Consider the following 26,376-nt stretch of genomic DNA (forward strand, 5'->3'; position numbering starts at 1 on the left):
GATCACCTGACAAAACCTTTCATAGATGAAAATATAAACTTCGATGAATCACCGGGAAGTTTTTTCTGACTTCGTCTCTCTAAAAAACAAAAGGAGCTCTCAAGATTTCATCTACCAAAACTTATACACATTAAAAAAACCAATGTTATTAATATTTTCTCATAATTTTAACTTTGTTTTCCTGCGCTGACGAAGAAAATCACCTGTCAAATCCCATTTTCATTTGTTTTCCCAGATAAAATGGAAAACTTAAAAAATGGCTAAATGTCAATTAAAAGACCTCTAAAGTTGAAAATGGATCAACAGGATGATTTTTCTTACTTTCCTCTCAGAAATCTGAAAAAAATCTGACGTCTTTACATTTTGTGTTTCTTACAGACATGTTGGTGTCAGCATGTTTCCATCTGTCGGATTAGCAGCAACATTTTTGACCGTGCTGATAAAAATAAAGTAAAAAAGGACGAGATTTAAGTGAGAGGACGAGAAAAACAGGAGCTCGTTGTGGACCGTGAGTACTCACAGTGAATTCAACACTTTAATTAATCAAGTTGAACTATTTCACTGTGAGCTCCTCGTCATGCAGTGAACACCAGGAGCGACGAGCTGCACCCGGCAGCAGACGGAGTCACAGATCTTTACATTTACATCAAAGTCCCGACGCTCTGCGGGATCTTTTTATAGCTCTGCTGCTAAAAACAGAAAACAAGCGGCGTAGTGTTGAGAGGAAGACACGTGTTCGTCTCAGACAGGCTGCTGCTTGTTAGTTTGAATGAAGCAGCCTGAGGCTCCAGATTCTCCACAGTTTGGTCCTGCAGGCAGCAAAACAACATCAGCAGGGAACGAGGTCAACGACACGAGGCGGGAACAAACAGGAAGGAGATCCACCATCGCTTCTGAACGTCCTTCCAGGCGGCAACCAACTGTAGAAGAGCTGCGATCAGAGAGATCTCCTCCGCCTGACGTTAGAGTTCAGACTCGTAGTCCACAAAACTTTTCAGGTAGTTCAGCTGAGCTAACAGTGTTAGCATCAGGTAGTTCAGCTGAGCTAACAGTGTTAGCATCAGGTAGTTCAGCTGAGCTAACAGTGTTAGCATCAGGTAGTTCAGCTGAGCTAACAGTGTTAGCGTGCACGAGCTCGACCGCACGTTGAGGGTGTGAATAACTTCAGTTGTTTAGCAGAATGCTGCAACTCTGTTTGACTGTGAAGCTCAGACATGTTTTGAAATCATCATCATCGTGGAGGAGATGATGACTGAGTTTATATATTTTGTGGTGTTTGTTGAAGAAACAGTACAAATCTGACAAACTGTTTCTGGTCTCAGTCATCAGGGTTTCGTATGTTAAAGGCCTGAAGCAGCCGAGTCAGCAGCCGTCTGATCGATCAGCGACAGGAAACAGGAACAGACCGCAGCCTCAGCCTGTCAATCACAGGTCAGTGGGCGGGGCTGTCGTCCATTACTCAGATGAGAATCTGCTGCAGAGCTGCGACACGAAGGCTTCGACAGCCACATTAACTCATCATGTTTCAGAGAAACGTCCCCACAGAGACGCTGCTTTGACCCGTAACATCATTTGACTTCAGCTGACTCGTGTTTGTGTCGGAGAGTCTGACAGGAACTGAAACAAACGGAAACTTCTTATATTCTCATAAACGTCTGCAACTAATGATGATTGAAAAAGATGATTTTCTCCAGTGATTGTTTGTTAAAGTTCTGAACACAGTGAGAAATGTTATAAACTCTGTTTATGTTTTGCGTCAAAGTCTTAATTTGTAAATCTCCTGAGGCTGAAGTTTACGGTGGCATCAAAAGAAAACAACAAAACAATAACAAACAAACAAACGATGCTGAGTATAAAGTGGCATGTAGAGAAAATACTTCAGTACTTGAGTAAAAGTACAATGCAGAGGATCACAGCTGCAGCAGCTGCTAATGACTGAGGAGGAGCTGTTACTCACTGAGGATGACATGAGTGATGACGAAGGCGAAGATGAAGATGGTGAGGAAGGAGAGCGAGAGGATGAACAGGTAGAAGAAGCGGTAGTTCCTCCGTCCCACGCAGTTCCCCACCCACGGACAGTGATGGTCGAAGCGCTCTGAGGGAGGAGACGTGACAGCTGCTGTTAACGATGAGACTCAACGTGATAATAAAATAATAATTAGATATAAAAGTGACGTCACGTCACAGACTCAGACTGACCCACACAGTTGTCACACAGGCTGCAGTGAGACGCTCGAGGAGGTCTGAAGATCTTACAGGTGAAGCAGTATTTCAGTTTCACCGTCTGCCCGTTGATCAGAACCTCTCTGGTGCGAGGCGGCGGCCTGGAGCATCCTGCCGAGTCTGGAAACACACACAAACAAACAATGTAGAGTCTGAAAACACAAACCCGGTTCTGACTCTGGACCAGGCTCAGACTCAAAATGCTAGCCAGCCTATTACATGGACAAAATGCTAACCTAATGCTAAGCTAACCAGTATCAGTGCAAAGCAGAGCTAATGAAAACAGCAAACAGAATGTGTAACTGTGGCTCATAATGATGATGCTAAAGCTAACATTAGCATTCAGTATTGCTGAGCCTCCACAGTCTGAGATGTCCTAAAACAGCCACCGTACAGTCAATAAACCTTCTGATTAAACATGACCTTTCCTCCGGCGCCACCTTCAGGACAAACTTTATTTGTATTTAACTCACTAACAGTAACGATCACGAGGCAGCTGGTGCAGCTGTAGAGCTTCATTATGCTAATTTATGCCTCCTTGCTTCCTCTCTCCTCCCGTGACCTGGAAATCACCTCCCCTCCGCCATCACGGAGCATCGTCCAATCCCTTAACAGCCCCTCAAGGAGACGAGCGAGGAGAGAGGAGACACAGGTGTGTCCTTCCTCACACCTGTCTCTCACAGCGAGGAGACACGTTAACGTAATTAAAACCTCAGTGTTTGAACAATCAGGGCTGTAAAAACCTCCACAGCCCAGCAGAGAGCGTTTCTGCTCGCTGAGATAAACTGCAGTCTGTAAATTTCATGGAGTTTCTCAGCACACAGGATTTACAGCTGCAAAGCCTTCTGGGAAGAAAGTCGTGTGGAGCTGCATCACAAATCACACAAACTGCATGAAGAAACTGCTGCTCTGGTTTGTTTTCTCCTGCAGACACAGTTCAGCCTGAAGCATCTGATAATCAGATATCAGTCGACGTCCTGATAACATGTCATCTGCATCAAAATGTATTAAAACGACTCGACCTTTGTTCTTTGTGTTGAGTTTGCAGACAGACAAACAAACAAACAAACAGACAAGTGAACAATGCCGGGTCTAAAAACAAAACACAAACAAACAAATAATGAAGCACAACACAAAGAGTGTAACAAACAAACAAAGCAGCTGAGTCTGACAACATCAACAAGGCTCTGGACCAGACTCAGACTCAAAATGCTACCCAGCCTATTACAATTACAAAATGCTAACCTAATGCTAAGCTAACCTTCACGTAGTAAGGCCAGGTGTAAAAATTAATGTGGAATCACTGCACCAGGAGCAAATCCTCCGATAGCATCGAATCAGAAAAGAGACTGAACCAGAAAATTTGCTGCAAAACCAAAACTTGGAGCTGAAAGAAGCTAAAAAGCTTCACGGAGACACGTTTTAACATTAAACAGTTACTGGATCTTCTGTTCATGTATAAAAATTGCTTTCAGTCTAACTTGTTAAATGTTGGAGTGACTTTGGAAAAACGTTCTTGTCCGTCTTCAGTGTTGCTTCTCAGACAGGAAGTGAGGATGTCGTTTCAAGCTGCGCGTCACTGAATAGATTCCTGACCTCCATCAGCAAACACAACGTGGAAAATAAATAACTGCCATCTATTTCCATCCTTCCTCCACAACATCCAGCTTCTTCTCCCATATTTGGTCGTTCTCCGAGCCCCGGCTGTGGGTGATTGACAGCTCCTTCGCTCCACACATTCTGCATCCGCCAAGAAAATAAATAAATAAACAAAGAAGAGAAAATAAAAAAGAGGTCTCTGAAAATAGATCAAAGCTTCGACGGTGACGTTCAGTTTCTGTGGAAACGATTCGTCGAGATGCATTTGTGACAGCGCAGAGGTCTGAAACTGAAGAGATGACGTGACTGAACACACAGTGACTGGAGGTGGAGAGCGACGTCCTGTAACGACTCAGGATCGTTAGTGAGCAGCTGAAGCTCTCAGTGAGAAGAGCTGATCCGAAGTCTCCACAACAAACGACTGACGACGTCTTTGAAATATCAAAGTGACAGAGTGGTGGAAAGTAACTAGTACATTTACTCACATACTGTAGAGTTTTGAGGTAATAGTACCTGAGAACGTTTCCCTTTTCATGCTACACTTAAAGGTGCAATACGTAAGAATTTCTGTTTAAAACATTCAGAAATTAACTGAAAAGATTAAAAAACAGTTTTGACATTATGTTTAAGATTTGTGTCGTAGAAATATCAAACAAGGTTAGCATGCTAACCAGCTAGCCCTTGGCCTGGCTAGATGCACAGCTAACTGAGCTAACAAGCTAACAGCAGCTACAGGCTTAACACAGCACAGTTAGGTGGCCAGTTCTTACATACTGCATCTTTAAATATGCAGTATGTAATGCACTTTAAATTATTTCTAATTTACGGTGTTTTCTCCTTCCTGTGCTAACTTTATGCCTGTTGACATGCTAAAACAACGCCCCATGCTAAACGTTACTTTACTACTATACTATCTGCACATCTTTACATGCTAACTGTGAAAGTTCGGCCCAGTTGGGCCCAGAGGGGTCAGGGGACCTGTAAACTACAGCGGTTTTTATAAAGACTGAGAGTCGGAGAGCTCAGTCACATGTAGCAGCGTCCTGATGATGTTTTTCTTTTACCCAAAAGTATTTTGTTAAACAGTAATCCTCTGTTTACATGTAGAGATACCACATGGAGACAACAAGCCCTGATTGGTCAGTTCAGGCTGCTGGTGTTAAGTCCGACAACATCCTGATGCTGAGTGAAGACAACACTGAGGACGTAAAAGTATAAACATAAGAAGGAGAAGATTTCACGTGTGTGTGTGTGTGTTTCCATGGTTACCGATTTGCCTCTCCAGGTCGGCGGCCTCGTCCGGCGTGGCTCGGGGCAAAACGCCGGGGTCGGTGAAACTCGCCCGGAACAGCATCCCCATCACGAAGACGAAGAGGACGCCGCCGACCGCCGGGATGGCCGGGGTCAGGTTGGACGCCAGGAAGGGACAGCTGCAGAGGACAAAAACAAAAACTAAATGACAATTACATCAACACTCAGACAGTCATTTCTGTTTGAATGTCATTTGTGACATCACTGTGCTTCTGGTTAGGTTTAGGCACCTTAAAATACTGTCTGTCACCACGAAAACTGTTTAAACTATCCAGTGGTTTCACGCTTAAACATGTTGGAACGCTGTCTTGAACAGCGGTATCTGGCTTCACAGCTGTCATGTTTTGGCTTTGCCTCAGAGTATTGTCAAAAATATCCTGTTTTGTCACGATAATTAAGCTGAAAAATGTTCCTAGGTTTTGTAAAAATAATTTAAAAAACTGTGGTTTCACGCTTACAAATGTTGAAACGCAGTCTTGAACAGCGGTCTCTGGCTTGACAGCTTTCTCTCCCGGCTGTAACTCCTCCAGACTTGAACGTCTGCTCGAACACATACAGATTAAGAAACATGTCCAGCTTCTGTCCAGGATCTTAATGATTTCTGTGATTTCTGAATCACACCTGCAGATTTGTTGGACGTGAGAAATTAAAATCACCAGTTGTGCTGAACAGATTTCTAACACCTTAAGAGTCTCAGGTTCACCTTCCTCCTGCTGTTACCGTAGTGACACAAGCGGCAGGAAACGGTTACCGTGGAAACGGGAAACTCCGGGGCTGCTGGGAGGAAAAAATAAAATAAAACCGTTCAGACGTCTCCGTTTAGTCTAGTTTTTAAATTTAAAGAGAACGTTCAGAAACAATCAGCTGATTCTTCTGTAAAAAGGAAAAGTAATTAGTTTTTAATTTGAAAATCTGTGTTTTTTGTTTATTTAATTAAATGTTTATTCTATAAAATGTCAGAAAAAAAGAAAGAGACACAGGAGAAGCTTTTTTTGTTTTATTAATTATTTGTTTAACAGAAACAAAATGTTCTTCTGTTTATTATCTGTTGTTTGAGTTTATAATGAGCAGGATTGTTTCTGTTGATCACATTAAATAAACTGTGAGGATTTAGTTTCACACTTCATCCTTTTGGCCTTTTGATTTTCAGAACGTGATTATTAGCTTTCAAAATCTGCATCATTGTTTTCTTGGTTATATATTCTTATATTTTAAATTCCTGTTTGATATTTGTGATTCTTGACTTCTTGTTTCTTTTATGTTTTATTTTGACCGTGATGCATCATGTGTAGAAACTTGGCTTAAATTTTAATACCACACATTGAAATCATTCATTATCAGAACTGGTGATTCATTTTCTGCAGACGCTGTCGAATCTAAACCTTCAACTATACAGTGTGTTCTGATTAATTACAGCTGAGGTGATTTATCGATTAATTGTGAACTATTAAATACATCGCCAACTATTTTGATGATCAATTAATCAGTTTGAGTCATTTTTCATTCTGAGATGTCAGCTTGTTACATGTGAAGACAAAAGCTAATCAACAGATTGATTGAAAACGTCGTTAATGAAAAGCTGCAGCAGAAGAATAAAGTTTCAGATTCAGCTCAGCGGCTCGAGATCGACTCGTCAGCAGGAGGAACAACTTTCTCACAGATGTGACGAAGCTTCTGCAGCTGAAACCTTCACCTGATCAGGCCGAGTCTCGTTATCACTCCACACACGTCCTGCGTCGGTGTGGTTGTTGTGCAGAGGTTCCTCACCACCGAGGACACAGAGATCATCGACTCCGTCACACATTTCTGAGAATTGAGGGAGTTTAATGACCTGAAGAGGACTTCAGATTATTTGTTTGAGGAAACTACACAAATCAAAATAAAAGGGATTAAAGGAGCAGTTCGGCCAAACATGACAGTCCAGTCATCACCTCCTCCCCCACGCTGAAGAAGTCAGGTGAAGTTTTGCAACATTCTCCTAAACAACTGAAGACTTGTTTTAAAATGGAAAAGCAACTGGAATAATAATAATAATAATAATAATAATAATAATAACAATAATAATAATAATAATCCAAAACTCCTTCAATACTTTGCAGAATTAGCTGTCAGCACTTCCTGTTTGCAGTGAACTCATGACTGTACAGACAGCCGTCACTGGGTGACTGTGATACTGAGGAAACTTCAGAAACGTGATGTTTCTCAGGCAGGTTCTGCACGTGAAGACCTCCTGGCCTGTTTCACTACGTCTCCACCTGTTTGTGTTTAACCTCAGGTTCATGAGCACCAGCTGGGGTCAGAGGTCAACTTCCTGCTGGAGGGATTTCCCCAAACAGTGTGTGTGTGTGTGTGTGCGTGTGTGTGATGTGTCTCTGTACTTGTGGGGTCCCTACATCTAACTGGCAACCAATGTGTAGGACCCCCCAAAACACATAAACCCAGTGCGTGTGTGTGTGTGTGTGTGTGTGTGTGTGCGTGCGTGCATGTGTGCGTGCGTGTGTGTGTGTGTGTGTGTGTGTGTGTGTGTGTGTGTGTCTCCACTCACTCGAAGGTGAAGAAGAGGCCGCTGGTGAGCAGGATCAGAACCAGGGTCAGGTAGAACACCCCGGTCTGTCTCGCCATCATGATCCTCCCGCCGCAGTAGAACCGGTTCCTCCCCGGGAACACCTGCCACTTCCTGCGGGGGGTGCGGCTCCTGTGGCCGGGGCAGGACGGTTCCGGTCCCTCTGCGGGGGCCGCGCAGGAGCCGCTGCTGCTGCGGGTGCAGATCTGGTTGTACTGGCCCGCCTGCTGCTGCTGCTGGTCCAGGGACGCATGATGGATCTGAGACATGTGTCCTCACAGGTGAGCGGACAGGTGAACACCGACGGAGATGAGCGATAACAGAGCTGTGCGCGTGCTGCCGGTGCGTTCAGGCTCTCCACAGGTTCATCAGCCCCCCAGGTGAACCCGCGGGTCCGGTTCCGTCAGGAGCCGCGACAAAAACCAAGCCGACATTTCTGATCCGGAATCTTCCGCTTTTATTTTGTAATATTTCGTAAACAAACACCAACTCGTGGTCAGACGCACGCGCGCGGGGTCCAAAATCCTTCAAAAGCACCACGACGCCCCCCCACCGTGTCCGCGCAGGTCCTCACATCATCCAGCGCTCATATCCCGGGAGAACGGAGCCGGAGCCGGACGGGACCGGGTCTGAGCCGGGTCCGGATCGAGAGACAGCAGCGGCTCTGAAGGATCAGAGGGTTTGTGTCGGTGAGGAGGAGGAGGAGGAGGAAGAGGAGGAGGAGGAGGAGGAGGAGGACGTGAAGAGCATCCCGATCCTCCGCAGAGCTGCACAGATCCTCCACTGAAGAGAGGGACCACTCTGGAGAGGCACAGGACCAGCGGTGGGAAGTGTACGGAAGCCCTGAGGGGATAAAACTTAAAATGAAATCTGTTGATCTGTTTTCTGAGACTCATCTAAATAACCTTCTGTCCTGTGTTCATGGACTACATGTGAAACTGAGCGATACATCTCTGTTTCTTCATCATATTTGTTTCCACGTGTCTGGATCTGAGCTGAGCGGTACCGAGTGAAAACATTTATTTTATGCTCATTTGGACCACAAGAGGCTGAAGTGCTTCACCACCTCATGTTCTAATAGGGTGAAAATCCTCCGTCTTCTTTCATTTGAGTTTCAATTTCTCCTGGAAAAAATGAAATTTTCACTTGGTTACATACAAAACACCAACAGTCATCAACAAATGTAAGATGAAAACCTGAAGCAGCTGGAGATGATTTAAAACATCACAGCAGACGAGCTGCATGGAGACATCTGATGTTTAAAATAAAGGATCTGTGTACTTCCTGCAGATGACCATCAGCAGCTCCCATCACAGATCTCAAAGTGTCTTTTTGTTTTTCAGGTGGAACAAAAACCTTTAATATATATTTTTACATTTAATATTGTCCTCTAAACTCTGAAACTGTGTAGCAACAGTTGTAGAAAACATTATTTATCAAAAAGTAGCAGATTGAATATTTTACATGTTATTCTGCTTTTAACCTCAACTCCCACTACGTGTATTTGCTGATTCAGCTTCTAGTTATTAAGCTGATTTAATGGCAAACTCGACTAGTTTTAGGAAACAGAGTGAGACCTCTTCATGAGTTCGTCCATAGCCTTCTGCGGGCATAGACGATCTTTGCGTCGTTCCGTCGCCAAAACTCTCTCCGCCATCTCGGAAAAAAGTAACAAGATACTCGACTTGAAATCGTAAAATAAAACGCGTGAAGTATTTTCTAGACACAATAACAACCCAAACTTATATTGAACTTCTGTAGATCATCATTTTCTATTGTTACAAATTAATATTTGATTTTAAGAAAAAGTGCGTTTACGTTCCGAGCTAGCTTGTTTCTAACCGGTGACTTAAGGCAGACGGACTGAAGCAACATGACAGCGGCTCGTGAAAACACAGCTGTGAATCTGGTCGAAGGAGCAGAAAGAGATGAAGACAAGCTGCAGGTCTTAAAAGGCAAGTTAGCAGTTAGCTTGTCGTTTATATTGACTGTAGCTGTTAGCAGAGTTAGCTGTTTGTTGTTGCTGTTTCTGTCTGAGGTCACAGCAATGTCGACCTGTCTGCTCTGCACCAAACTCCACTCCAAAATCAGGCATTTTTATGTTCCCGTAGTTATTCAAAAAGCCGGACAGCCTGTAAAAACGTGACTGCTGGTGGATTTGTAGTTTCCTCCCGTTTGGGCAAGTTCTTATTTTAGTCGTGCAAGAATTCTGCGACGCCAAACTCCATTCAGAAATCCTACAGTTAAAAGCTGTCAGTTTTTATCAAGACATGAATTATGATCAATGATGGCTCTTAAACATTAAGTTCTTCTGTTCAATTCGGCTGAATCAAAATTTGAATTATCTCAATGTAAATGTTGCTTGGTAAGTTCTTAGTGTGCCTAATCGAGCTCTGCATACAGCTGAGGTGTAAACAGCACGTCTGGCTTGAGCAGGTTGTCTGTGATGAGATATTCAGGTACTGAAACTGAGCTGTGTTGTAGATCTCCATCATAAGTCACATTCAGACTCAACGCACTGGTTTTTCCGTTCAAAACCACATTTGTAAAAGATGGTATTTTGGAAGCGTCCATTTAAGATTTTCTGAAGTATGCAGCATCTTTCCTGACCGTCTCACCTGACTTCCTGTGTGCAGGTGCAGCGTTCCTGACCACGGTGGCGTCTGCAGGGATGATCGCAGGATTTGGCTCCACGTTGGCGCTGGCCAAGAAAAAAAGCCCAAAGTGGTTTGATAAGGTCTCCTGCTCCCTGTGAACATTATCACAGTCACACAGTGCAGAGTGATCAGTGTCTGATGGTCAACAACACGTTAATGAGCCGCGTCAGATATTAGACATCAACAGCTTCTACTGGACTGATTTAGTTTGTTTACATGTTTGTGACTTCCTGTTTTGCTGATGTTCTTTCAGTAGCTAAATTAAGAATTGAGCTGAAATGTCATAAAACAAGTTTGTTTCTCTTCTCAAACTCATTTTCAGCCGCGATATTTTTTAATGAGACGTCGCGATGAAGCCAAAACAAAAAGTGATTTACAAAAACAACATGAACCGTCAATAAGAACATCATTTAAAAACACATTCATGAATTCAACAAATAAATAAATTATGGAATTTAAAAGTGTAGCGTCAAACAAATAATAAATAATCTTTTTATTTTATTATTTATTATTTTATTTATTTTGTCCGATAGGCTAAATTTAATAAAAACTGAACCAATCTCAGCTCCGAGACAAAATAATATTCTTCATCTTGATCTGCAAAGTAACTAAAGTTATCTAATACATGTAGTGGAGTTGAAGTGTAAAGTATCAGAAAATGGAAAAACAGTATTTTATTGAACGTGTCCTCTGATGGACGGCAGATTTACGTAGACAGAAGGTTTTTACGTGCGTGCGAAGCTAACGATGCTAACCGCAGGCTGCCTGTCGTTCAGTTTGTCTTGTTCTTCTCAGATTTCTTACACAGTTAGTTTCCAGTAGTTTCGACCGTCTGACCGATTGAATGATGGAAGTTAAAAAACCAGCTGGGACTCGTCAGCTGTCCCTCCTGATGAAAACGCCTCGACACAGAAGTCGATCTGAAAACAGTCCAGAGGAAAAACTCTGTGTGAATCATCCCGACACGCCTTTAAACCGGCCCTGTTAACTGGAACTGTGTGATTATCGACCGCTCACCGCAGCTGATTACACATGACGCACACAGACGTTTGTGTGCGGGATAAACTTGGACTTGAGGCACAATGGAGGGCTTGTTCTGGACTCTATTCCCGTCACAGACTCGTCTTTGTCGTCTCCGTCGAGGCCTCGGCCCCAGAGGACCCAGATAAAAGTAGAAAAATGTGAAATGAGATTAAACCTGGAGCTTCATGTGGCGAGGAGGAGAACGCTTCACGTCACACAGTTTGAGGAATAAAAAATGTCTGAGCCACACGTTAATGTTATTACACCATGTGGCCAGAAGTATGTGGACACTGATAACATTAATTAGATTTACAAAATCAGGCTCAGAAGACCTCGAGCCTGGTGAGCCTCGTCTTTCAACTAGATTCCAAGAAGTTTAGGTTTTTTCTCAAAATGTATTCCTGTTAAAATCATTCACATAATTTGTTAAGAAATTAAATCAAAGTTAATTATTGAATGCACCGAAATTAGTTGCTGGTGCATCTAAATGAAAAGTTTTTCTTCTCATGAGATTCAAAGAATCTGAGTCTTTTTCTTCAAAATTTCGACACTTTTTTCAAAATAATTCTTCTTTATTTTTGCACATTGACAGTTTTTGTCCTTCAAAATGTGACATTATGTGAGAAGTTACAAAACTTTTTTCACAACAACATATTTTGTTTTTCTTCCAAATTTTGAGAAAAATAAATGTAAATTCTTGTTCCAGTTGAAATATTATGGAAAAAAACCCCTTTTCATTTGGATGCACCCAATAAAACATTTTAATCACATTTCTTAACAAATGATTTAAACAGGAATAACTTTCCTCAAAGGAAACAGTCTCTGTTTGTTATCGGCTCAATTCTTTCAATCTGACCTGCTGAACGCCGTGACCAAGGAAAATGTCTCATCACACACTGGAGCTCTGAAAATATAAAGTTTAAGAACTTCATATAATTTTATTTAACATTTCTATCTCTGCTTCTTAAGTGTTGCAGACTCGTTTTTCTCCAAGAATTAACATTTTCTAAGCAAAAGTCCAAAAACAACAATGTAAGAAGGAGAAGTTATGATCAGTATGATCACCTCAGTGTGCGGTGGAAGAAGTGTTCAGGTCCTATACTTCAGTAAAGTTTCTGATAGCACTCTGTAAAAACTTAACTACTTAAGTACAAGTGTGTTTTGTATTATCAGCAAAAATGTACTGAAAGTATCAAAAACACAAGAAGCTGTTCTGCAGTAAAATGGCTCCTGGGACTGATTTATTATTATATATTCTAACATCTGATACACAAATAGTCTTTTTGGTTAATATTTTATAATGTAGCTTTTTTAAGATTAAATTATGTGAGGAGTTCAGATGGAGTTTGTAAACCGATTTAATGTTTAACAAATGTTTCGTGTTTATTTAATGTAGAATCTTAATCTGAAGAGTAACTACAGCTGTTAATAAATGTAATAGAATATATTATTAGAGTAGAGAGTAGACGTGTAAAGCAGCATGAAATGAAAATACTCAAAGTGTGAGTACATTAAAACTCGAGTAAATGTACTTAGTTACTTTCAGCCACTGTTAAAGTCGTGTTTGTCGACACATGAGGAAGTTGAATCACCAGCAGCTCTGAGATCAGTTGTCTCTGGTTCTTCTTCAGGGTGTCATGGCGACGGCGGCGGCCCCGGAGAGCGGAGCCTCTCTGGCCCTCCGAGCTCTGGGCTGGGGCTCTCTGTACGCCTGCTGCGGAGTCGGTCTGCTCAGCTTCACTGTGTGGAAAGTCCTCGGTGTTCACAGCGTACGTATGGCAGTCGCACATCAGATAACACATTCATGTCAATAAATGAGCTTCATGTGTTCAGTATCCAGACTTCAGCGCCGCGTCATTTGATTTGACCTCCGTTCACTGTTTACCTGAACCTGCACGACACAGAACACAAAGGTCCACTGTGAGGAAGGAAGACGGAGTTCAAGAATACAGCGGAAATATTATAAAGAAATTAAAGTTTAAAAATTTAAAGAATAAAGTTCTAATGTAAAAAAACAGACGTTTTCTGGAGTGTAGTTGAAATGTTTTTATAGTTGATAAATTTCATAAATTTGAAATGTTTGAAACGAGAATCCAGAATGAGAATAATGAAAGTGATGCTGGAATCAAGTTTCAAGAAAAATAATTGCATTTTGACAATAAACCTGAAACATTTTAAGAAAAACACAACAACATTTTAAGAATAAAGTTCAAATGTTTGTGACATTTCAAGAACTTCGATGGCCCTCAAACTGTCTCCAGATCAGACGTTCGGCTAATTAAAGGGTCAGTTCACCCAAATCAGAAAAACTTGCACATTATATGTTTAATTTTTTGGAGGTTTTAAGAGCTCTGATATAAAATGAAGGTTAATGGAATTTAATCGTTTGTTTGTTTTTTCAAACCCAGAAGTATGTTAATGTATCATGAGTGCAAACGCTAAATAAAGCATTTATTATTAGTTATTATAACTCAAAAACATACAACATATGATTATTTCACTGTTAAAAACAGCTTTTGAACTTTATATACACTGAGGTGTGAGTGTAATAACTTTGAGTTAACTGTGAAGTGACTGTTGAAGGTTGGAAACAAACAGAAGGAAAAAGACACATTTGGGAGAAAACTTAGTTACCAGTGTTTTTTCTCTCCTCGTCTGTAGTTATTTCATTGTGTTTCTTCTTCATTTCTTTCAGCTGTCAGAGTTCAGACAGAAGATGCAGTCCTTCTTCCCATCCATCCCAAAGACCGCCGAGTCTGCAGCTGGGTCTGAACCTATGGACTGGGACTCTGTCTTCAAGTCAAAGTAACCTGCTGCTGCTGGAGGACCAATCGAACGAGACGACACAGAGACTGAAAAAAAACCTCCTGACGTGTCAGCAGAGACCAGTTTGTTCCCTACTGGTTGAAAATGTGTATATTTGTAAAAATGTGTGTTTGATCGACTGTTTTGAACAATAAATATTTGTTTTTCTGAACATGAGCTTTTAATATTTTGAGAAAATAAGTTAAAATAAATGAGATACATTTCTGGAATACATTTTAAATATTTAAGAAACAAAAACTGCAAAAGTAGTTTTTTTTATATTTAAATTTTTAGAAAAAAATGAACATTTCTGGAATACAGTTTAGATATTTCAAGACAGTTTTTCAAGTAAAGAAAAACAAACAGCTGAAAAACTGAAGAAAAAGTGATTTTAGAAAACTTTAGAAAACAGCTTAAATGTTTCAGGAACAAATTTGTGAAATTGAAAGAAAAATATCAAACGGTGACTGTATACAATGCTAATGTTAGCTTTCAGCATGGTAACATGCTAACAACATTCTGAAATGTCAACTGTGACTGTGTATAAAATGCTAATGTTAGCATTCAACATTAACAATAGTAATGAGCTCAACGCTTAGCTGAGTCTTAGCACAATTATCAGACTGCTAAACTCAGTTCCCCTTTAAAAACTGGATGCAAATGTTAGCATGATGCTAAAGTTGAGCTAAAGAACCTAAGTCTGAAATACAACCGAAGTGTCTACAGCCTACACAACAAATAACCATCAGCTCTACAACACAAATATGTAGTGAAGACAGAAAAAGACACATGAAAACTTCAAAAAACCTTTGGATTGCTGCTGCTGCCATCTGCTGGATACACTGAGATTACAGCTGACACGTCATGTGACCAGAGTCTGAACCCAGGATAAAGAGGTTCAGTGAATGTGGTGTTGAAGGTGTGGAGGTGGATCAGTGTGTCAGAGGAGACTGTAGAAGGACAGAGTGCCAGCAGGACAGTCCACATACACTGCTACTCTACCAGAGGAGGGGGTGTAGGGGAGGAAGTAGTGATGGATCGTTTTCTATAATTGTGCCAGAAACCACCACCAGACCAGTGCAGACTCCAGGACTGATCTTTTTTTTCAAACACACCATCAAACAAGCCTCCTCTCCTTCTGATTCCTCTGTAAGTCACTGCTTTATCAACTCCTCCACTCCACTCGACCTCCCAGAAACAGCGACCAGTCAGACCAGTTCTACACAGCAGTTGAGGCCAGAAGTCAAACCTCTCTGGATGATCAGGATATGGCTGCTTCTCTGTCACGTGTCACCTTCTTGTTGTTGTCAGACAGTTTTCTGTTCACTGTGTTTGTGTCCACTGTGAGGTCACAGACATCTGATGGAGAGAAAAAGACACAACACAGCAGCAGGTTATCAGCTAAACTGTAGAGTTTCGTAATCTATGAATATGTTTTTAATCTATATGAAGTTATATCTTATTCTCTAAACATTACTAAAAGACTTTTGTATAATCAGCTTCTGTCTGTGACTTGATTGTGTGCTGTTGTGATCTAATGAATCAAACTAAATCCACACTAACGGGGCATTTCAACCAAACATGAAGCGAATTATTCACGTCTAGATTACAGACAAAGTCACGAAGAGACGCAAATTTGCGTGAGTTGAAAATATTGAACTCAAGTGAGCATTTCGTATAATACTATGTCATGAAAGCCTGTCAGCGTTGATGTTCACACTGATGTCATGGCGTTGCTGATGTCCGGACATTTATCAACAGCAGTGGAGGAGAGGATAATCACTAATTGTGGCCATTTGCAAACCACCAGGGCTGTATGATGACACATCTACTCGTACTGAGACAAGACAAAAAATGAGATAGCGTTGAGGAAAGTGGTAAGTCATGTCATCTCAGCACAGCTCTGATTGATTCCAAACTCCATTCAGGGAACAAGCATTTTAAAAGTTGTTTGTTTGTCGTCTAGCTGATGGACCTGATGAAGCATGAATTCGGCTGTAAACACACCAAACTCTGCAAACTCAAAAATGTGCAAGACTTTCAGCAACAAGGCTCGGCCAGCTGGTCGGACATCTGTTAGCGTTTCAACACATAAAGAAATAATCATCAGCTCTACATGACAAATATGTACTGAACACTTTCTCTGCAGAAAAAACACATGGAAACTTCAAGATGAATACAGTTAGTTTGAGGAGGAGTTCTCTTGGATATCACACTGACATGTTCAATTTTTTTCTAACAAAACTTCACACAAAACTTTTAATTGTTGCTGTTGCCATCTTCTGGCTACTGTGGGAAAATACTGTATATCAAAGATAATTATGTTGACCTTATCTTATGACAGTAGTGAACTGAGGATTCCTCTCTGCTCTCATTATTCCCCCTGAATCTAAGTTTTTAGATTTTTCCTGGCTTGCTCGCCAAATTAATTTTGGACTGCCAGCCACATGTATTTTAGGCTATCTCACTGACATGCTGAAAACTAAAAACCTTGCATCAGGGAAATGAGACCAGGGAGAGACTTCAGTTCACTGCAGGTTTATTGTCTTCAAAAAAAAAAAAACAAGCCGTCTCAAGATTGACTGAAGTTGCAACATCAAAACACAATCTCTAATACAGTCATTTACACAGTGAATCATTAAGTCCATCCGCTGTAGACAGTTTGACACATTCCTGGAAATAAGTTTAGGTGTTATTTTCCCTGTGAACATGTCATTACCTTTCTTAGTCTTCTACAGTAGTTTATAATGCATGAGATATTTAACATAACAATTACATTTGACATACAATATTTTATAACTAAAAGTTCAAGCAGTACAATAAAATCACAACAACTAATTAACAGTGTCAGTGTTCTTGAACAATATTGAATACTGCACAATAATTAAACCATATTCAGTTACCACAAAAAAGAATCTCCCCAGTTTTACGATGAAACGGCTTTTTCACAACATAAATTAAACTAAAGTGAGAGGATAGAAATAGGAATATTATCAGAGTAAGTTGTTTGTGTGTGATAGTGCACAGGGTAAATAGTTATTTCAGCTGCTGCTAATATTGCAAGTGTTTCTGTACACAGGAGGAGACTCTTACTCCTACACTGAACACAGAAACACTGATGAACTAGACCAGAGTCCAAACCCAGGATAAAGAGGTTCAGTGACTGTGGTGTTGAAGGTGTGGAGGTGGATCAGTGAGTCAGAGGAGACTCTGTAGAAGGACAGAATGCCAGCAGGACAGTCCACATACACTGCTACTCTGTTAGGGACAGAGGAGGAGGAGGAGGAGGAGGAGGAGGAGGAGGAGGAGGAGGAGAGAGGGAGGACTGTTCGTCTGTTATTGTGCCTGACAGAGTAATGACCATCAGAGCAGGTCAGACTCCAGGACTGATTATTAAATCCAAACAAACAGTCCTCTCTGTCTCCTCTCCTTCTGATTCCTCTGTAAGTCACTGCTACATGAACCTCTCCTCTCCACGTGACCTCCCAGTAACAGCGACCAGTCAGACCAGTTCTACACAGCAGCTGAGGAGGACTGGTCTCAAACCTCTCTGGATGATCAGGATATGGCTGCTTCTCTCTCACATGTGTCACCTTCTTGTTGTTGTCAGACAGTTTGAGGAGTGCGTTTATTGTTTTTGTGTCCACTGTGAGTTCACAGACATCTGATGGAGAGAAAAAGACACAACACAGCAGCAGGTTATCAGCTAATACAACTGTTGGGTTTTTAATTTATGAATATGTTTTTAATTCTCATTAAGTTTATTTAAACATACTAAAAGACTGTATTGCATGAACTATAAATATTATGAATATTTACAATGTTTGCTGAGTCGCCTCTTGTCTGTGGGGTTTTAATGAGTAAATCCTGCAACTGTGGACTTTGTAAAAACTAGACTTGATTGTCTGCTGTACTGTTCTCATGAATCAAACTGAATCCACTCTTACTTCCTCCTTTATCTAAATCCTTTGTCTGACCCAAACTTTACCTTTCTCCTCTACACTTTACAACTTGATCCTGCAATTGGTGAAAAGGCATACACCTGAGGATGAATAATGGGCTTCATTCCCACTTCATCAGGAACATTTGAACTTTTACTTCCCGTTTCTTCATTTTGTTTATGTTTGGTCTAAGTGGCTAAACCAAAAAATGTATATAATCAAAATAGACGGATTCAGCTTATATTATCTGTAGAAGGATAATGAGGTTTGCCCTTCCCAACATTAGTGCATGTTGCTGTGGTGAGAATTTGTGTAAGTATCTCACAGAGCTGTGCTCTGGTGATGAACCATGTGCCATAGCTCCTTTATGGATCTTTTTAGTGATATTTAAAAGTAATGTGTGGTGTGTTCATGAACCATGTGTGAAGCCCCCCCAAAAAACCCACTCTGCTCCACTACTTACATTTCCTCAGACCAGGTTTCAGTCTCTGTTCTCCACAGTGGTCCGTCCTGGAGGAACACACACAGTCAGACCAGCATGTTCTTTTTTATTATAAAAACAGGAACGTTTAATAAGCTGTTTGTCAGTGTAACAGAGAGACAGTGTTTGAGCTCTTGTACCTAAGAGTTTCCAGTCTCCAGTGTGGATTCTCCAGTCCAGCAGAGAGCCGCTCCACTCCTGAGTCTCCTGGATGATTGTAGCACAAGTCCAGCTCTCTCAGATGGGAGGGGTTGGAGCTCAGAGCTGAGGCCAGAGCAGCACAGCCTTCCTCTGTGATCAGACAGCCTGACAGTCTGGAATTAGTCGTCAAAATTTGTAAACAACTTGTATAAAGTCATGTAAGCAGGAACATCTATGTGTAACAGCCATTTTTAATCGCTGTGTGTGAAGAAATCTTTAAATAGTTATCTGGGCGACAAAAGCTTCAAGTCTGACCTGAGAATTTCCAGTTCACAATGTGGACTCTCAAGTCCAACAGAAAGCAGCTTCACTCCTGAATCCTGCAGGTTGTTATTACTCAGGTCCAGCTCTCTCAGATGGGAGGGGTTGGACCTCAGAGCTGTGGCGAGAGCAGGACATCCCACCTCTGTGACCAGACAACCTGACAGACTGGAATTAGATATAAAAATTCAGGCAAATGTTTTAAACATTTGAGTTCAGTTACTAGGTGATTTTATTTTTCTCAAGTTTCCATCAACTGGCAGCGGGAATTAAAAAATGCTTAGCACTAAGTGCTGAATAACAACTTAAGGGAGATACAGAAATGTTCACAAAGAGAAGGAATTCCCAGCAGCAGAAAGTGTTATTGAAAAATGTTGGTTAAATAGCTCATATAAAGTTGTGCAAACAGAAATGTCCATGTGTACATTTTAAGTGTAAAACAATCTTTAAATAGTTATCTGTGCAACAAACTCTTGGATTCTGACCTGAGAGTTTCCAGTTCACAGTGTGGACTCTTCAGTCCTGATGACAGCAGCTTCACTCCTGAATCCTGCAGGTTGTTGTTACTCAGGTCCAGCTCTCTCAGACTAGAGGACTGGGAGCTGAGGACTGAGGACAGAGCTTCACAGCTTCTCTTTGATAGGTTACAGCCACTCAGCCTGAAGAAGAGTTGGAAATGAAGACAAGAAAACAACATTTTTTGTCAAATGAATGATGCCTATTTTAAATATAGTTGATTGATCTCATACCATTCCACCTACAGAGCTTTGTTGGAGGCTTTGACCACTGGCAGTAGCCTCAGAAGAGCCTCCTCTGAAGCATAGTATTTCTTCAGGTCAAACACGTTCAGATCTTCCTTTGATGATAGTAAGATGAAGCCCAGAGCTGACCACTGAGCAGGAGACAGTTTATCTGTGGAGAGACTTCCTGATCTCAGGTACTGTTGGATCTCCTCCACTAGAGAACCATCATTCAGTTCATTCAGACAGTGGAACAGATTGATGCCTCTCTCTGGAGACTGATTCTCACTGATCTTCTTCTTGATGTACTGGACTGTTTTCTGATTGGTCTCTGAACTACTTCCTGTCCCTGTCAGCAGACCTCTTAGAAGATTCTGATTGGTCTCCAGTGAAAGACCCAGGAGGAAGCGGAGAAACAAGTCCAGGTGTCCATTTGGACTCTGTAAGGCCTTGTCCACAGCACTCTGGTAGAGATTTGTAGGTTTAGGTTTACTTCTAAAAAGTTTAGACCACCATGTTGCTTCTGCCAGCAGATTGACTCCAGAGTTGATGAATGTCAGATGGACATGAAGAGCAGCCAGAAACTCCTGAACACTCAGATGGATGAAGCAGAACACCTTGTCCTGGTACAGTCCACTCTCCTCTTTAAAGATCTCTGTGAACACTCCTGAGTACACTGAGGCTGCGCTGATATCGATGCCACACTCTGTCAGGTCTGATTCATAGAAGATCAGGTTTCCTTTCTGCAGCTGCTCAAAAGCCAGTTTTCCCAGAGACTCAATCATCTTCCTGCTCTCTGAAGTCCAGTGTGGATCTCTCTCAGCTCCTCCATGATACTTGACGTTTTTCAGTTTGTATAGAACCACCAGGAAGTGGATGTACATCTCAGTCAGGGTCTTGGGCAGCTCTCCTCTCTTTCTGGTCTTCAACACATTCTCCAGAACTGTAGCAGTGATCCAGCAGAAGACTGGGATGTGGCACATGATGTGGAGGCTTCGTGATGTCTTGATGTGGGAGATGATTCTGCTGGCCTGCTCCTCATCTCTGAATCTCTTCCTGAAGTACTCCTCCTTCTGTGGGTCAGTGAACCCTCTGACCTCTGTCACCATGTCAACACACTCACGAGGGATCTGATTGGCTGCTGCAGGTCGTGTGGTTATCCAGAGGCGAGCAGAGGGAAGCAGTTTCCCCCTGATGAGGTTTGTCAGCAGCACATCCACTGAGGTGGACTCTGTAACATCAGTCAGGATCTCAGTGTTGTGGAAGTCCAGAGGAAGTCGACACTCGTCCAGACCGTCAAAGATGAACACAACCTGGAAGTTTTCAAACCTGCAGATTCCTGCTTCTTTGGTTTCAGTGAAGAAGTGATGAACAAGCTCCACCAAGCTGAACTTTTTCTCTTTCAGCACATTCAGCTCTCTGAAAGTGAATGGAAATGTGAACTGTATGTCCTGGTTGGCTTTGTCTTCAGCCCAGTCCAGAGTGACCTTCTGTGTTAAGACTGTTTTCCCAATGCCAGCCACTCCCTTTGTCATCACTGTTCTGATTGGTTCATCTCTTCCAGGTGAGGCTTTAAAGATGTCCTCACATCTGATTGTTGTTTCCAGTGTTGCTGGTTTCCAGGTTGCAGTTTCAATCTTTCTGACCTCATGTTCCATGTTGACCTCTCCTGTTTCTTCCTTCATGATATAGATCTCAGTGTAGATCTCATGGAGAGGTTTCGAACTTCCTGCTTTTGTGATTTTCTCAAACACACAGTGAAACCTCTTCTTCAGATTGGTTTTGAGTTTTCGCTGGCACTCAGCAAGAATCTCTGATAAAAACGAGATGACACAACTGAGAAGACTGCCAAAGTAAATGTGATTCATTAAAAACATTCCCAGAGTTTTAATTCATCGTTTATCAAGATTCGGTTTGTATCTTTCTGCAACATACAAACTATATTTGATGTAATCTCAGTGAGGTTGCTTGCTTTCAAGGCTGTTCAAGGTACTGTCATCATTCTTGCTCTGACCCTGGGACTAATTTCCCTTTGGTTACCTTACTGGGACCTTTCAGGGTCTTTGAGATACCCAAATCCCTCCAACACGGAAGGCAAAATCAATATCTTATTTTCTAATGTATCAATTATCACTGTAATCCAAGTTAATTTACCAGTCTGTTATATGCTGCATACATCTTAATTTTTCATATCCTTTTTTTGATACCAACCTGTTGGTTCTGAGATGGTGTTTAATAATTTCTCCCGCAGATCATTCTGATTAATCTGCCCCAAAACAGTTCTGGTCACTTTGATGGTGTTTATACAGTAGGTCTGCACCATCTGATCCACTGTGTCCATCCTGTCTGCATTCTCCAGTCGACTCTTTCTGATTGCTGCGCAGCCTTCCAGCACTCCCTCCTGCTGCAGGAGCCATTTGAATTTTTTGAAGTCATCCTCTCCCAAATCCTCCAAAGTTCCCAAGAGGGCCTGTTTAGGTGTCGCCATCTACCCCCCCCTGCCAAGATACAAAAGAAAGATGGTTTGAAGATATATTTTAACATTTTCAAAATATCACAGGCCACAAACACAGAAGCACCCCATCAGCGGGAGGCCGCCTCAGTGGATGAGCTGAACACATGTTTTGCTTGATTTGATCTCTGAAAAGAGTGTATGTGAAAAATCTTGCTGAGAGTGCTTATGAATGAAGCTTCTGGTCTTGATAACATCCCTGTCTTTAAACTAAAAAGATGGGCCAATGAGCTAGCTGTAGGGTTGGGCGATATGTTGAAATCTTCCAACCAGCCACCGTCAGCCCATCATTTGGCGATTGCCGATCTATTTGCTGAGGTATGCTACAGCGTTATTTTCTCTCACCAGAAGAAGTCATCTGTGCGCTCCTCAGCGTGCAGGGATGAAGCAGATTTGTTACTGAAAAATATATACACAAAATATGAACATCTCGCATTTTTGTAACAGTTTTTGAACTGGTGTGTAGGTTCAATTTTCTTCCCAATTCTTCAGTGTGAGTGGCAGAACTGCACTGCCCGTCAACTTGCTCCGGTAACTTGCACACAGAGCCTTGCAACCAAGCAGTCTGCTTGTATTTCTTTTTTCCTTTTCCTTTACTATTTTGGCACTTACAGGTTAATTAACTATTGAGTGAATTTTTCAAGAAGACACACTTTTAATTTAGCTAAATAAAATAGACCAAAATATTTGCTCCAAAAAAACAACCGGCAATGACCCTAGCTAGCTGATGTAATACTTACATTTTTAACACCGCACTCTCATAGGAAACTGTTCCCACCTGCTTCGAGCCAGCCACCTGTTCCTAAAAAGTCTGCAGTGTCTAGTCTAAATGACTACCACCCTGTGGCTCTCACCCCCATACTGATAAAGTGCTTTGAGATACTGGATCCCCAGCAGATAAAAGTAGAGTAAAATAAAATGTATTTTCTGTTTTACTACATTAGAGCGAGAGGAGAGACATGGGTTACTGACATTTTTTTGACTTCAGCTCAGCATTCAGTACAATCTCCCCAATGAAGCTAAACAGAAAACTTAACATGCTCGGCGTGGTTACAACACTGCAAGTGGATCCTGGACTTCCTCACAAGCAGACCCCAGAGAGTTCAGATTGGCAGTCACACCTCCTCTTCATTAGTGCTCAACAACGGAGACCCCCAGGGCTGAGTGCTCAGCCCCCACCTGTTCACACTGTACACACATGACTGCACTCCGAAACATCAAGAGAACTCTGTTATGAAGTATGCAGATGACCACCATCGTCGGCCGCATTACAAACAATGAGAGTTCTTATCAGGAGGAAATCAACAGTCTTGCAGAGTGGTGAACAGAGAACTTATTTTGGGTGATTTTTTGTTCTTATATTTTGCTAATTTAATGGTCTTGCTCCAAAGTCCGGGGCATACTGTCATAAATATGTACAGCTGTATAAGTGGATTTGTCAACATTACACTACATATCATCAGAAATGAGTTGACAACTATTCCAACACAGCAAGTGCAAGTGCAACATCACAAGACATTATCAGGCCAATTAATATTACTAAGTAGTCAACATCAACAAGTCCAGCTCAGAATCTGTCTTATATAATTATATTGCATGAAGCGCTTACAAACAACTCAAAGCCAGTCCAAAATGCTCAGTCTCTCTTTCTGTCTTTCTACGGTTCCAGTGCCCATTCAGGCACTGTTCCCTACCAGTATTTCTCGCTCGGGGTCTCCCAGATTGCAAAGTTGTTGCGGCTCAGATCTGGCCCACACTGGACACATTCATCTGGCCCACATACCACGTGCAATGATGGCACTTGGGTAGTCCACTCCCATTTGCCAGATCTGAGCCACAAGCAGGCGATACCAAGGCAGAGCAGCTGGAGGTCATCAGGAGGAAAACCAGAAAACATTTTCTCCATGAAATATGATTTTGTCATCAACATAGTTAATGGTGTTGGTATAGGTTAGTCTTGACATGTTCCAACAATTACCAAGATGGTTTTCAGGGTTGGGTTCAAAGAGCCAGTTTGGAAAAACAAGTGTATTTCAAAGGTGCTCTATGGGGCTCCAATTGTAAAGTTGCGCATGCTAAAATAAACAGCAACTTTTTACCACATTTAGCAACAAACCACGTTTAAAAACATGTTTTTTAATGTTACTTTTGACCAGCAATATTGTGAACTTTTTGATATTTATTTCTCTTGTAAAAATATAATGTCAATGTTAAATCTTAATAAAAATCTAAATCTAAATGTTAAATATTGTCGTCAGTTACAGTAAATCATCACAGTAAACTACTATAATTATGCTTTCGCAATGCATGACGGGTAATGGTTGGGAATATTACTGTAAGATGCTGTGAACCGTAAAATAAAACGTAAAAATGGTTCATGACAAGGAAATACTGTGAATTACTATGTATAAACTTGATTCTATGCAGCAACAGTTACATGAGCACACTTATCAAAAAAGAAAAGTTTCCGATCAAAAAATCTTCATTTCAATACAAATTAACTATGAACTGGGCAAGTGTCTAGTTTACCCTTTCATTAATACATCCCTGAGTTCAGCATTTTATATGATTTAAACATGGACTCTTTGGGGACTAGCCTTGGACTAAAATGGATACAAACAAACAAACAAACATATAAACAAATAAATAAATCATCATGCAGAAACATTTCTGCTGTGCAGTGAAACAGTGATACAGCACAATGTGATCAAAGTGATGGAGATGATCAAACATGTCCAGATTTGTCTGGTAGGATTCTCACCTGCTGAACTCACCTCAGGTCAACTTACAGACACTTTCCAGCTTCATGTGTGGAGGAAACACTGGGAGAGAAGAAGCTGCTCATTTCCTCCTAGTCAGTCCTGGTGTCTGTGTGCATCTGATCTGAGGACGCCGTCACACCATTTACATTTACATTTAGGGCATTTAGCAGATACTTTTGTCCAAAGCGACTTACAATAAGTACACAGCACACCCTCATAACTTCAGAGTCAAAGTCTAAATAAACATCAGAGTGACGTCAGAACCAGTCCAACCAGTGGCACAACCCAGTCTATCAGAAGAGTTTTTATTTCCTTGTTTGTCTGTCATCTACACCCAGTCAGTGTCAGACACGTCACTGATCTCATGTGTAGTCACACTACCTGTCCACCAGATGGTGCTAGCTAACATGTAATGGCATAAAGATCATCTCAGGTCAGAAATCTGTAATGGAGGAGCAGCAGTTTGATCACATTCAAACTCTAATTGATGAGATGTAATGTGAGTTGGACATGTATTTATGTATAAATGAACTCTTCTGGATGACTTGTAGGGACGAGAACTAAAGTGAAACTGTTTACTGGGTTCAGTCCAATTCAATCTTATCGAAAAGGACCCAAACACAAAACACAGAGGCCCTAGGTGAAAAAACAGTAGATGAGATTTATTAACAAAGCTTGAATCCAAACAAATGACAATGCAAACAAAAGAAGGCGACAAAAAGACCGGCAACAGAAGGACCGAGAAGAAAACCAGGCGAAAGAGGGTCCAAGAAAGACTCAAGAGTAAACCAAAAAACTAAGAACAATGAAATCCACAAAGGACACAAGAGCAGCAAATACCGGACTGAGGAAGAGTCACAGGAACACAGATGAACCAACAAAGAGTGAAAAGCAAAGACTTAAAAACACAGGGACTGACTAACTCATGAAACACAGGTGAGCAGGAAAAACAGCGGGACAAAGACAAAGACAGGAAGTGGAATGTAAAACAAGACAACAAAGGATATAATCTAAAAAATAAGATTTAAAATTTTCGAGAATGTACTATACGTATATTTTCCTGAAATGGACGATTTGTTTATTCAGTGAAAAGGAAGACCGTGTGGTTATTTAGTGTGTTTAAGCACATGAAATCAGTCAATGAAGATCTTTCTGTTCTGATTGTGTCTGACTGTGAAAACAGGTTTTTTATCCTCCGTTTTCACAGTACAGAAACAAAATGTCGGGGACTTGTGGTTCATGAGCTTTCAACACGAAAAATGTTCCTCGTAGCATATTAGGGGATGAATGGGCAGTG

General features: G+C 41.4%; 3 protein-coding genes across 4 annotated transcripts in view; 1 reads left to right on the forward strand and 2 right to left on the reverse strand.

The window, feature by feature from the left end:
* LOC311271214 (palmitoyltransferase ZDHHC14-like) overlaps window positions 1-10,445 on the reverse strand; it is an 18,024-nt gene extending 7,579 nt beyond the window's left edge. For both annotated transcript variants that reach the window (XM_084376798.1, XM_084376797.1), the window contains exons 1-5: window positions 10,315-10,445; window positions 7,679-8,539; window positions 5,092-5,252; window positions 2,200-2,343; window positions 1,958-2,095 (exon numbers count right to left, since the gene is read on the reverse strand). In XM_084376798.1, coding sequence (XP_084232924.1) covers window positions 1,958-2,095; window positions 2,200-2,343; window positions 5,092-5,252; window positions 7,679-7,965 — 730 coding nt within the window. In that variant the 5' untranslated portion in view covers window positions 7,966-8,539; window positions 10,315-10,445. The remainder of the gene's footprint in view (window positions 1-1,957; window positions 2,096-2,199; window positions 2,344-5,091; window positions 5,253-7,678; window positions 8,540-10,314) is intronic.
* LOC311271337 (uncharacterized protein) overlaps window positions 1-26,376 on the reverse strand; it is a gene marked incomplete at its 3' end in the record, with an annotated part of 304,448 nt that overhangs the window by 219,283 nt on the left and 58,789 nt on the right. Inside the window, exon 14 of the mRNA XM_084376952.1 lies at window positions 19,551-19,724. Within this exon, the coding sequence (XP_084233078.1) occupies window positions 19,551-19,724 (174 nt within the window). The remainder of the gene's footprint in view (window positions 1-19,550; window positions 19,725-26,376) is intronic.
* On the forward strand, window positions 9,535-14,353 carry tmem242 (transmembrane protein 242). Its single transcript, XM_084376850.1, has 4 exons — window positions 9,535-9,651; window positions 10,333-10,433; window positions 13,008-13,145; window positions 14,072-14,353. The coding sequence occupies exons 1-4, from the start codon at window positions 9,570-9,572 to the stop codon at window positions 14,183-14,185; spliced, it is 435 nt and encodes a 144-aa protein (XP_084232976.1). The 5' UTR covers window positions 9,535-9,569; the 3' UTR covers window positions 14,186-14,353.

This window comes from Pagrus pagrus, assembly GCF_965226575.1.
Source record: "Pagrus pagrus genome assembly, chromosome: 16".
Taxonomy (NCBI): domain Eukaryota; kingdom Metazoa; phylum Chordata; class Actinopteri; order Spariformes; family Sparidae; genus Pagrus; species Pagrus pagrus.

Bases quoted from the DNA above. Each gene is read 5' to 3' on its own strand.
- tmem242 (XM_084376850.1), top strand. From the start codon at position 9,570: ATGACAGCGGCTCGTGAAAACACAGCTGTGAATCTGGTCGAAGGAGCA. The intron at 9,652-10,332 runs GCAAGTTAGCAG...TCCTGTGTGCAG, and splicing joins CAAGCTGCAGGTCTTAAAAG to GTGCAGCGTTCCTGACCACG. The intron at 10,434-13,007 runs GTCTCCTGCTCC...GTTCTTCTTCAG, and splicing joins GCCCAAAGTGGTTTGATAAG to GGTGTCATGGCGACGGCGGC.